This window comes from Octodon degus, unplaced genomic scaffold (genome assembly GCF_000260255.1).
Source record: "Octodon degus isolate 3935 unplaced genomic scaffold, OctDeg1.0 scaffold00050, whole genome shotgun sequence".
NCBI lineage: Eukaryota > Metazoa > Chordata > Mammalia > Rodentia > Octodontidae > Octodon > Octodon degus.
The window spans coordinates 3536791-3548799 of NW_004524626.1; the positions used below are offsets into that span (position 1 = coordinate 3536791).

At 42.4% G+C, this 12009-nt stretch overlaps 1 protein-coding gene across 1 annotated transcript in view; it reads right to left on the minus strand.

The window, feature by feature from the left end:
- Nucleotides 1–2873: 2873 nt before the first annotated feature.
- Col1a2 (collagen type I alpha 2 chain) overlaps nucleotides 2874–12009 on the minus strand; it is a 35377-nt gene continuing 26241 nt past the window's right edge. The window contains exons 39-52 of the mRNA XM_004632623.3: nucleotides 11363–11416; nucleotides 10218–10379; nucleotides 9410–9517; nucleotides 8637–8744; nucleotides 8218–8271; nucleotides 8027–8134; nucleotides 7832–7885; nucleotides 7242–7349; nucleotides 6716–6769; nucleotides 6493–6600; nucleotides 5693–5951; nucleotides 5129–5313; nucleotides 4144–4386; nucleotides 2874–3351 (exon numbers count right to left, since the gene is read on the minus strand). Coding sequence (XP_004632680.1) covers nucleotides 3205–3351; nucleotides 4144–4386; nucleotides 5129–5313; nucleotides 5693–5951; nucleotides 6493–6600; nucleotides 6716–6769; nucleotides 7242–7349; nucleotides 7832–7885; nucleotides 8027–8134; nucleotides 8218–8271; nucleotides 8637–8744; nucleotides 9410–9517; nucleotides 10218–10379; nucleotides 11363–11416 — 1752 coding nt within the window. The 3' untranslated portion in view covers nucleotides 2874–3204. The remainder of the gene's footprint in view (nucleotides 3352–4143; nucleotides 4387–5128; nucleotides 5314–5692; nucleotides 5952–6492; nucleotides 6601–6715; nucleotides 6770–7241; nucleotides 7350–7831; nucleotides 7886–8026; nucleotides 8135–8217; nucleotides 8272–8636; nucleotides 8745–9409; nucleotides 9518–10217; nucleotides 10380–11362; nucleotides 11417–12009) is intronic.

The following is a 12009-nucleotide window of genomic DNA, read 5'->3' on the forward strand; positions in this document are numbered from 1 at the left end:
CTTGGAGACACTCGGTTCTCTGGTGTCTGGCACCACGAGTCAGAAAGGTCAAGTCTTTTTTCTCTTTCTTTCTTTCTTTTTTTTTTTTAGCTGAATGGGGGATTGAACTCAGGCCCTTGCGCTTTCCAGGAAAGTGTTTATTCCACTGAGCCATCTCCCCAGCCCCGGTCAAGTCTTCAGGACCTTGCTTTCTGTCCATTTTTCTGCCCTCAGGCCCTGGGAATGGTCACAGAGGCCCTCTTGGCTTTGTGAATACCAGACCTTTCTCCTGTACGGCTTCTGGAGCAGAAGCAGTTAGCCAGACAGAGGACTGGAGAGGTGAAATGAGATCTCTAGGGAAAGAGGCAAGTTCTGTCCAAATATCCTTCTGCGGCCTGAAACTAAGGTTAATTTCCTGAGAGTCCCATTAATTAATTAATAGTGTCCTCTGCTGTCCTTGGAGAGTGTTTGTTTAAAATTCTATTCACACATTAGTTTATTCTGTTTTTGGTAGCTGAACTGTGAGAACCCTGCTGCTGCTGCCGGGCCCAGCTTTATACCCTCTGCCCCGTGTCTCCCCAGGGCAGCTGGCACACGGCGAGAGCAACCGTGAGCTTTGCCTTCTTCTTTAGGAAATAGGTGGGTGGGAAGCTGGGCACGCGTTCTCTGGAGAGGGCCACTCTTCCACAGGGATTGCTATCCTATCCCTTGTTGATGGTTGATGACTCATTTCTTTTCATAATATTTTGAAGGTTTTTTTTTTTTTTTTTTGTAAATGACACAAGTAGTAAATGTACACTATAGAAAGTTTGGAAAATTTAGGCCTAAAACTCTTGCCTAACAATAGTACGTGAGAATGTCCACCCTTAACATTTTTTAAATGCATGCTTAATATATTTCTAATGACTGTATTTGAATATTCATTTTAAAAACTGGATATTCCATCCTAAGCAGTTTTTGTTTGGTTCAATTATGTCATCATGTTACTGGAATACCAATAACTGATTTCACTATTTATTGATTTCTATTAGATATTCCACAATATGTTTTCCTGTTGTTGTATAGTAGATATACCATTGTGTTTCTAAGTACTTACACTTAGCTTGACAGGGGTCTGTTATTGTTCTAGTGAGAGATTGGGCCATATAGAGTAGTTATTTCCTAAATGATGCTTTCTTGTACTATCAGCTTGAGACTATAGTATATATTAAATTTAGAGAGTCCTAGTTGTTTTGTCTTATAAATTTGCCCTATTTCAATTACTTATTTGGAGGGAATTCTAGCATACAGATTTCAGAGATTTGGCTTTCTTTATATTACTTGATTAGGTGCATCGACTGACTCAAGTCAGACACAGTACGTTAAAGACATGCAAGGACTGCGGAAGTAATCTTATCCAGTGGTATCCCAATTGGCGTGCATCAAACTTTCACCAAGTGTTTATGGATGATGGCTGTTGACGATCTGAATTTGATGGACAAAGACCATGAGTCTGTATTTTAAGTAAGAATTCCTGTGTTCTGATTCTGGTGGTAGGAAGACCATAATTTGAAGTTGCTCTTTGATTAGTCGACCTAACTAACTTTTTAGAGCCGACATTTGAGTCTCATCATGCTCCGTCATTTGCTTTTAATACTAATTGAATCTCGAGATGACTTATAACAGGAGAAAAATATTACAGTCACAATTATGTTCAGCAACAGGAAATAAGTTCCAAATGAATCTTAACATTTTACTTGACACATTACTACATTTAAGCGTATTAAAGATGTCACTGAAGGGTGCAGGGGAGGAAAATGAACTTGATTTGGCAGGTAGATGTTCGTGGTACTATTATCCACAACTGTCGGCACTGATTGACAGCACACACATTACCTCTTAACAGGCATTGTACTCAATTGCATCACATTTAAGTGTATGGCATTTTTACTGAATATTTGAAACTGTTTTAGTTAATAATATTAATTGTGCATGGACCAACTTTCAGCCACAGTTCCTAAGTGCTTTTGGGATAACAACCCAAAAAGTCTCTGTGAATCTTCGCTCATCACAATCCTAGGTCAACAAGGCCACGTTGTTCCTGTGTTATCCTTTGTGAATAGGGCAAATGTTTAATCATGCAGAGAAAAACTCTCGCCCATATTATAGATCTGTAAACTGCAACACAGGATTCCCAGGCTCAAGATCACTCAGCCATAAGGACCAGGGCCAGAAGTGAAGTTCAGATCTCCTGTGCCCTTCTTCTCTGCTCTATTCATTCTAGCAGAACACCCTGTTTGCATAATTGTGTCTGCTGGTGGACCCTTGGCCGAATGGCTGGTGGAGATGCACATTTACATTGTCAGAGCACTGAAGCAAGGACTTTTACTCAATATTTTCTTTTGGAAAACCAAACATGCTTTATTTCATTTGTTCACAATTTATTTAAACATCTCACATATACAAAATAGGTACAATTTAATTTTTCTGCTTGTTCAAGAAACAAGGCTTCTTTGGGACCGAGGGAGAGAATGAAAATTAGACTGGCAGAGAGGAAATGCTGAATCTAAAGAAGAGAACAATTTTGGGCAAATGATCTGCGTATCTTTAGTTGGGGACAAGATGGCAAACAGTGGATGTTAAGCCAGATTTTAAAACCACGCAATACAACTCAACACAGGACAGTATTTCTTCTCAAATTCTTCCAGCACCATCAACATTCTTCAAGTATCTGAAATACTGCTAATTAGCACCTTTGTCTTATGAACAAAACAAGTACCTCAGTTCACGTTTGTCTAGGTCAGCACCTGATGAGGATTACACTCACAGGAAAGTCTTTTGAGGTAGTTTAAACCTTTGGAAGTTCGGGTTTTAAACTTCCCTCTATGGAAGATATTCAGAAGCCACAAGTGGTGTGAATGTTCATGGTTTTTATTTTATTTTTCAATTTTTATTTTGGTTTTCTAACAAAGGTTGACATTTTCCACAACAGGTGTAAGAGTGTTGAAAAAACTTTGCAAATCTTTTGGGGAGGGGTTGTAGGGAGGGCGTTAATTGAATTGTATTGCACAATGCTCCGATTGAGCCTTCTCTTTTGCTCACAATTTTAGCAAGTAGATTGTTCAGAAGAAGCAGAAGGATTCAGCTTTCAGTTACAAAAGAAGAAGAAGAAGAAGAAATGGCAGAGAGAGAGAGAGAGTTTGTTCAGGTTTCTTTTTTTGGTTTTTAATTTAGGTTTGAGTTCATTCATTTGAAACAGACTGGGCCAACCTCTAAACGGATTTCTTGGTCAGCATCACCGATGTCCAAAGGTGCAATGTCCAGGAAAGGCAGGCGAGATGGCTTGTTTGTTTTGTATTCAATGATTGTCTTCTCCCATTCATTTGTCTTTTTCTGTTTTTAAAAAAAGAAGGGAAAAGACACATAAAGCAGCGGTATTTCTGCCTCTGATGAATGTCTGAAACTTAGATTTCATAAGAACCACTTTTCCGCTTGTGATCAACACATTAGCTTCAGGCACGACCCACCAGGGGCCTTCAGAGTAATGGTTCCCTGCTTACCCTCTGCAAAATGCAATTCAGCAGATATTCCAAGTGGCTTATTTCTACATTACTTTCAGGATTGGAGCGTGTGTGTGTGCATGTGTGTGTGTGCATGTGTGTGCGTGCGTGTGCATGTGTGTGTGTGTGCCTGTGTGTCTGTGTGTGAAGAGGGATTTGGGCAGACATGCATTTTTGCTGGGTGTGAATTTTAGAATTCCATATTTACAGCTTATTATAGATATTAAGTTATATGTTTTTCATTTGCAAGGAAAATGATACAAGAAGATGAATATATGCCATAATAAACAGTAACACAAATTACTGCTGTACTTTGTATCTTAAGTCCTTTAAACTCAAGGAAGTTTAAGTTCTGGGGCACACATTACTGTTTTAGAAACTCATACTAAAGCAAAAACAATCTAATGCATGGACATAGAAGTCATTTAGGTATTTCAGAGTACTTCAGGAGGCAATATCTGATAAGAACTCTGGATTTACCACCTGAACTTGAATAAACACATTTATGCAAAAGGATCAGTAAGTTAAATCTCTTTTTCATCTGTTTATTTAATGGTCTAAAATAGAGTTTTCCCTGCCCTGCTTCCCCCAGCAAATGTTGCTCCTCTAGTTCACCATTACTTACAGAGCAGCCATCCACGAGAACAGTGTAAGTGAACCTGCTGTTGCCCTCAGGGACCAGCTCGACATCATTGGAGCCTTGCAGGATGACAGCCTTGCTCAGGCTGCCTGTCTCCCCATCCAGGTAGGCGATGCTGTTCCTGCAGTGGTAGGTGATGTTCTGGGATGCACGGTTGGCCAACAGGCGCATGAAGGCAAGCTGAGTGGCCATCTCCTTGGAAGTGACCCCTTCGGTGTTGTATTCGAACTGTGGAGCGAATAATATGGGGGTTCCAGTTACGAGGAGACGGACTGGACTGCTAAGCATCTGAACAGCCTGATAAGAAGGATTAAAATAATGATCTCGTAGTCGAGCCATGACAGAGGGCACTTTGAAAGGAAACTCGGTTCCCTTGTGTCTGAAGCCCCCAAGGTCATGTGATCTATGATCTGCGGCAAGCCCATCTGAAAACAACACCTGTGTCAGTTAAGTGTTAATGCAATTTGTTAGAATAATAAGGCACTGTGGTAGAGACCCAAGCCTTGGTCTTTTTCTGTAATTCTGTAATGTGTTGCATTCTATAAGTACCACGTGTAAACTGATTGTGCCACTGGGGCATCTCGTACTGCATTCTAATATATAGTCAGTAAAGTTGATGAACGGGTTTGATTAAAAATTCAGAGAAGCTGCTCGGTGTTTGCAAACATGCATGCGTGCAGCAGAGCTGTCTAATGGCCAGTAAACTTTCACCCTCTGTGATGTTGGCCTGTTTTATCCATAAGTATCAATTAAATCCAATTTGAATAATAACTTTGAATTATGTGGCTATGTCAAATCAATCCATCTTTTAGTGTGCAATGTAGGATGGACTTGGAATAGGAAAAAAGAGCAGGTTCTACTTTTTTAATAAATCCATTTTGGTAAGGGATTAATACACAACTAACTAAAAAGCCAACAATCCTAAAGGAATAACATGCAGTAAAGACAGGAATGACTGTGGGATTCTCACCTGGCTGCCACCATTGATGGTTTCTCCTAACCAAACGTGTTTCTTGGTCTTGGAGTTTCTGTACCAGGTCTTGGGTGTGATGCTTTCAGGCTGGGCCCGGATGCAGGTCTCGCCAGTAGAGAAATCACAGTATACTTTGATAGCGTCCATAGTGCATCCTTGGTTAGGGTCAATCCAGTAGTAACCTTTTCCAGAAAACAAGATCCAGATCATATAACTTCTCACTGATCATAACATACATTCTAATAATAAGTAGTGTAAGACATTGATTCTCTAAAGAAACACTTTTGATTACACTGTTATATCATCTGTTCCAATTTAGCGGGAAGAAGGTGGTTATTTTTAAGATTAGACAGTTTCTTCTCTGCTCTTTTCTATTCAAAATCGATTTAAGGTGTTTATTGCTATGAAAAGAGCAAAGATGGTATATGAAGAGCAGCTTGAGGATGGGTGCTGGTTAGGAGAAGAAGATGATGCTTTGTTACTTTCATGTAATGCGACTTCTGCCCTAAGTGTCAATGGGAACCAGTTCTGAGACACTCTGGTCTGGCTGCTTTGACCTACCACTGCTCCACTCTGGGTGGCTGAGTCTCAGGTCACGGCAGGTGCGTGCGGGGTTCTTCCTAGAGCCTTCAGGAGTAAGAAGGGTCTCAATCTGGTTGTTGAGAGACTTCAGAGTGGCATCAACTTCATAATCCTTTGGTCTGAGAGAAGGTGGTGAACGGGGCTGGTCAGCCCTGTAAAAGTCTCCGTCGAAGCCGAAGTCATAACCACCACCACTTGCACCAGGAGGCCCAGGGGGGCCGGGGGGACCAGGAGGGCCCTGAGAAGGTCCGAGAGGAAAGGAGACACTTGGGTATGGTTACAGGAGAAAGACATCAGTGGCAGTATATTTTCTATTGAACTTCAAAATAAGCAATTTTTAATAAGCAGAAAAGAATCAGATTGTATAAATAAAATTATTTTCTTCCAGGCACACTTTCAGGGTTGAGTTTAAAAAAGCACACTGAATACACACACCTTTTAGATCCCTGTCTTCCTCCCCATCCTTGCTCTCTTTTTATGGTATTGGGGATTGAACCCAGGAATTTTCACTGAGCTACATCCTCAGCCCTTTTTTATTTTGAGACAGACTTTTAATAAGCTGCTAAGTTGCCTAAAGTGCATTCAAACTTTCCATCATCCTGCCTTAGTTTCCCATATTGCTGGTACTACAGGTGTGCACCACCACAACCAGCTTAGAGCTCATAAATATACTGAAGTGGGTCATCTTTAATGTACTGTCAAAATTGTTGTGTGCGAGTCTGAAGCAAATGTGCCTTTGGTCACTGAAGTTCTTCGTTACATCCCCAAATCATACTCACAGCAGGTCCTTGGCTACCCTGAGAGCCTCGAACACCAGCAGGTCCAACAGCACCAGGGTGTCCAGCGCGACCGTCTTTGCCTGCAGGACCAGAGGGACCAGCAGGGCCCTAGGGAAGAAGGACATTGAAACAAAAGAATGAGCAAAGCTCTGCAAAGTTCATCGGCCAGGGAGGCCCAGCTTCAGAGATGAATGGTCTATTAGAATCTCATAGATTCACCTACCCTGGGACCAGCAGGACCCACAGGGCCAGGAGCACCTTGATCACCATGTTGACCCTTGAAAGAGAGAACAGGAAAAATCACACATTCAGATCACGTGTCAATAGAGGACAGACTTCTGCTTTTCAAATTAAATGGAAAATTTTACTTTCAATGGACTCTGGACTAAGAAAATTGAAAATAAAGTGAGGCTCTTTTCTCCCATTATGTCTATTATATTCAATTATTTTTTTTTCAAAAGCTATTTCCACAGTGCAATATTAGTCATTCTTCTAATTGTATTTATTCTAAGTAGAGCTGAAGGACACTGTTGCCAGGAGATTTTAATATATGTGTGTTTCTCTCACCCTTCACCCTTGGCTTTTTGTGCTGGGATGAAGTAGCATTGTCCCTGAGAATATGGAGTTGGCCAGAGAATGGGAAGTAGATATGAGGCTGCATATTTTTAGGACAATAGCAAGAAAAGTCTGCAGAGATTCCTTCTAGGCTGAAGATTCTAAGGCCATTCTGCACCCAGTATTCTACTTACAGCAAGACCTGGGAGACCTTGCAATCCATTGTGTCCCTTCATGCCAGGAAGGCCTCTGGCCCCTTTATCGCCAACCTCTCCCTTGTCACCTCGGATGCCTTGTGGGCCCTGTAAGGAAAGAGAAGGACAGAGAGGACTCTTACCTGCTTTTTCACAAATATGGCTTGATTCACTTAGAAAGGTAACTTGAGATATCTAAGGGTCTGTATGGACTCTCCACATTTCTGCTAATCTGTTTTAGCTGAGCTCTTAGTAAAAGGACTAGCTCTTGATGGTTATTTAATACAAACAAGGGGAAAAGCTTTCAAATAGACAAAGTTATGTCTATCAATTCTCAGCATGGACTATTTTTTTTTAAACATGAAGTCTAGCCTACACATTGTCTACTCCTTTTTTTTTTTTTTTTGGGACAGGGTCTCACTATGTAGGCAGGCTGGCCTTGAACTCATGACAATCCTCCTGCCTCAGCCTCCCAAGTAGTGGGAGTACAGGTGTGCAACACTACACCCGGCTCTACCTACTTTTTAACTGGTGGTTTGGAATGATTCTTACTATATTAATTTACACAGGAAACTTTACTATGTACTTACACTTGGACCTCTGGGACCAACAGCACCAACAGGACCAACAGATCCAGCAGGACCCTGTAAATCAGAAAAGAAAAACAGAACCCATCAGTGAAGTCTGGGACCCTCTTCCTGATGCTTCCTCTGTTCCCAAGGGTAATGTTGAAAGTAAAGCCCCAAAAGATGACAAGATGAAGGGAGTGACATTTATAGACTTACAGGTTCACCACGGTTTCCATGTTTGCCAGAAGGACCAACAGGGCCGTGAGGACCAGGTGCACCTGCAGTACCAGTGGGCCCGATGTTGCCAGGGTAACCACGCTCTCCCTACAAAAGGCAAAGTGAAGCTTAGCACGTCTGGCTTGTATATCAACCACTTTAATTGCAAGAGGATGAAAATATGTACCGACCTTGTGTCCAGGTTGGCCATCACGACCTGGGGGACCATCGCTGCCAGGATTGCCCTGTGGAGACACCTTGTCCGTGAAGGCTTTTGTTCTGTGCCCACCTGCCCTTATACTGCCTACCCTGCCTCTGCCATTCCCAGTGAACCCCTTATTTGTTCAATGGGACAAATAAGAACTACCAAGGGAGGTATTTTTGGAGGTATTTTCAGTAGTTGGGTCCAAATATAAACTATGTTAGATCTATTCCCCATTCCAAGTAATTTTTCCTATTTTCTACACTCAGAGAGGGCAATACTCACAGATATTATGGCAAAACCCACCATTTACTTCAGCAACTTGAAGCAACAGGACCACCGTTAGCACATGAAAGCACCACGATGGAACCCTGCTTAGTTTCATTTTACAAATCAAGTAGGACTCACGTCACGACCAGCTTCTCCGGGAGCACCGTTGACTCCAGGACTGCCCACGTTACCAGGGGGACCACGCGCGCCAGGAGGGCCTGCAAGGCCCAGGGGACCGGGCTCACCCTAGAGGTCAAGGAGATAAACCAACAGTGCTCTTACTGGATGGAATACCAGCTCACCCTCCTCAGACAGCTGTGGCCAGGAATGTCTAATGTGACAAGGATAGAAGGTGGTGGAGTGAGTGTGCTGCTGAATGGTAAGAGGTGCCACTCACTGCCTTCTTGCCTTCCTCCTAGGGACCTAGGATGCCAGTGTTGCGCAGTTGGGAATGTCGTGCTCTGTGTATGGGAAGCCTGACTACATCCAATACATCCCAGGTAAAGTGAATTCATAAAGTTGATAAAGTTTATGGAGATGAGATGGTTCCTAGCTGCTGTCACAGAGAAGGTTAAATGAAATGATTCAGAACTTCCAGTATTTCATTCTTCCTGCAGGATAAATGATGCCAGAATTTCATATTGCAGAGGAGTAAATGCAATTAGAGCTTATATCATTCTCAAGCTTGCAGAAAGAACAAAAATCGTTCTGCATAATGTTATGCTGTGTCTTTATAGTGTGTGTCTAAGTAAGGTGGTATTAAAGCTTCTTAGATAAGTGACATGTGATCTGTATAAAGAAAATGCCATGAATAAGAATCTTAAGTGGAGTTATTCAGTGATCAATCTGTCATACTGAAGTGGCAGCTTTTAAAATCCTTTATTATGTTAATGAGAATGCCAAACACTCACCGAAGAACCAGCGATACCTGGCAGACCACGTTCACCTCTAGAGCCAGGGAGACCCAGGATACCAGGAGCACCGAGGAGACCCTGGGGACCAGGGGTACCAGGGGGTCCCTAAACAGGAGAAAAAATGCTGAATATCACTGAGAAGATCCTAGCAGATGATACCAGTTAGATTGAGAACTGTGAGAGTGAGCTGTCTTCATAAGGTTTCTATGGTTGGACATCTCCTTTTAATGAGATGGACCTTCAGATATCTTTTCTTTGGTGACAGCAAGGCATTTACATTGTGGCATGTATTCTTTTTTTTCACCTGACCAATGGTACACCACTTAAAAATATATAGCTAGGAATTATGAGCCATTTGGGAGAGAGGTAGTTTTTATAGTCTCTGTGCGAGGAAGCACATTTTAACCTTGGCCTTGAAGATCTGCGAAAGACACTTTGGAGGGCAGCACTCCTACTGGACAATGGGTGCGTAAAGCAATCCATAGTTTATGGAGACTGATTCATTTACAGTAGGGTGGGCCACAGAAGTTGGATTCTGTTCTAATCCTGGGACCATGGGAGCTCTCAAAAGGTCTGCTGTGGTGAACAGAGAGCTCCTTCACTGACTGTGATTTCTATGATGTACTTTTTGAGCATGTGCTAAACCCACGGCACCTCCATGTGTGTTGGATTTTCCGCTCACCTGAGCTCCACTTGAAAGCCCACAGTACTCATCAACAAATACATGCCATTTGGGGGTTTGTGTAGGGGCTTTATTTTTAACTCCGCACAATGTATTAAAACAAAGGAGTTTGGAATCACTTACAGCAGTACCAGGCTCTCCAGAGGGACCCTTCTCTCCAACAAAGCCAGGGGGGCCACCTGCACCTGTGTCACCAGCTCGGCCCACTGGACCTTGGTCACCGCGAGGGCCTCGGATGCCTTCTTTACCAGCAGGACCAGGGGGACCAGGGGGGCCAGTGATACCCTGAGAAAAAAATGTACAATGTCATTTACAGCTGTTAATTATCACAGACCTGGAAGACAGCAGCAGAGGTTTTCTAGATAAAGATGCGTCCCATGAAACAGCAAAGCAATACCCTTGCCTGCTTTGGGAAAGGGTTAGGACATTTTAACATCGTCATGGAAAGAAGCACCTCCTGTTTTAATTCTCCTGAGGTGGTAACAGAGACAGAGACTGTCTGTGGTGAATCTCTGTGTGGAGAGGCGATGCCTCACTGCGGGACCTCTGGAACACTGGAGTCAGAACTACGTGGAGTTTGAGGAATGGGTTCGAAGTGAGTAAGAGCTGGGTTCTGGAGTTTTCTGCCCATTTCTTTGTGAAGGAACCCCGTGCTGGCATTTAGTTCCTAATTGAGGAATTGCATACAATGCCCTCCACTAGGTTTAATTAAATGCTTATGGGGAATGAAGATTTTTCTGTTACAAATCTGTAAAAGGACTCCAAGAAATCAACTTCTTTTCTATTTTTTCCCCTGAAACCTCAACAGGAAGACTTAATCCTTAGTAATTAATTAAATTCTCTAGAGTCTCGAGGGGAGAGTCTGAATCAGAATTGAATTAGAGGCCAAACTACCTTTAAATTCAGGAACAATTATACCTTAACAACAGAGGCAGAATGCTAGCCATAGAGAGGAATTAGATATAGCAATATGTGATATGGACTAAAATTATTCTTTTAAAAAAATTTAACACAGTGATCACGCCCCTTAAAGGGCACTGCCATTGGCATAAGTGAAAGTCTCTTAAACTGATCTTATAAAATGTAATTTGTGATGGTTTTGCCTTCATGGTTCAGAAAAACGAACTGGAAAATTAACAGTGATATTAGCGATGTGTTTTCAGGAGGAATATTTATTTATTTATTTATTTATTTTCCTAGCCTCCTATCAGGGACTGGGTCTGTTGATAGGAGGGAATGAAAACTTACGCTTCGAGGAATGAACTTACAGATGGTCCAGGGGGACCTGTCCGTCCAGCAGCACCAGGGAAACCAGTCATACCCTAAGAACCAAGCACATGAAATTCCACGTCAAACAATTGCCAAAAATTTGGTTAATACAGGCATTGCTTCTTTAGAAAATCCTCATGTAACTAGGTATGGACCCAAGGATAGGTAGGAGGCAGCCTTACACAGGTTATCTTTTAAGCAGAACCCTGAAGCCTCTCCCCACTTTCTGTTTCCTCATCAGAGGGCCAGCAGCTGCAGAGCCCATAATTAGCACTAAGGTTTGATGGTCCCTTTTGGAACAGTAATAGGTCATCTGATAATTGTAAGAGTAAAGACGATATACTTTTTGTGATTAGTGCACCTCAGGGACTCTCTGACCCGCCTAGCTGGTCCCTAGGGAAGTGGATGCAGATCAACAATGGTGTGTGTAGAGGAAGGGACAAGTGACCTGGAGCTCAGATCAGCACCAGGGAGTCGGTGGAGTGGCTTCCGGGCAGCTCTGGCTCTCTAGAGGGTCATAGGTTGTGTTGAACGCAGAGATGAAGGACTTGGCCACCCAGAAGGAGGGAAACAGTAACAAAAAGGTAACAGGTGGCAAACAATGTTTTTTTTTTTATTTAGTTTTTTTTTAATTTTTTTTATTCAT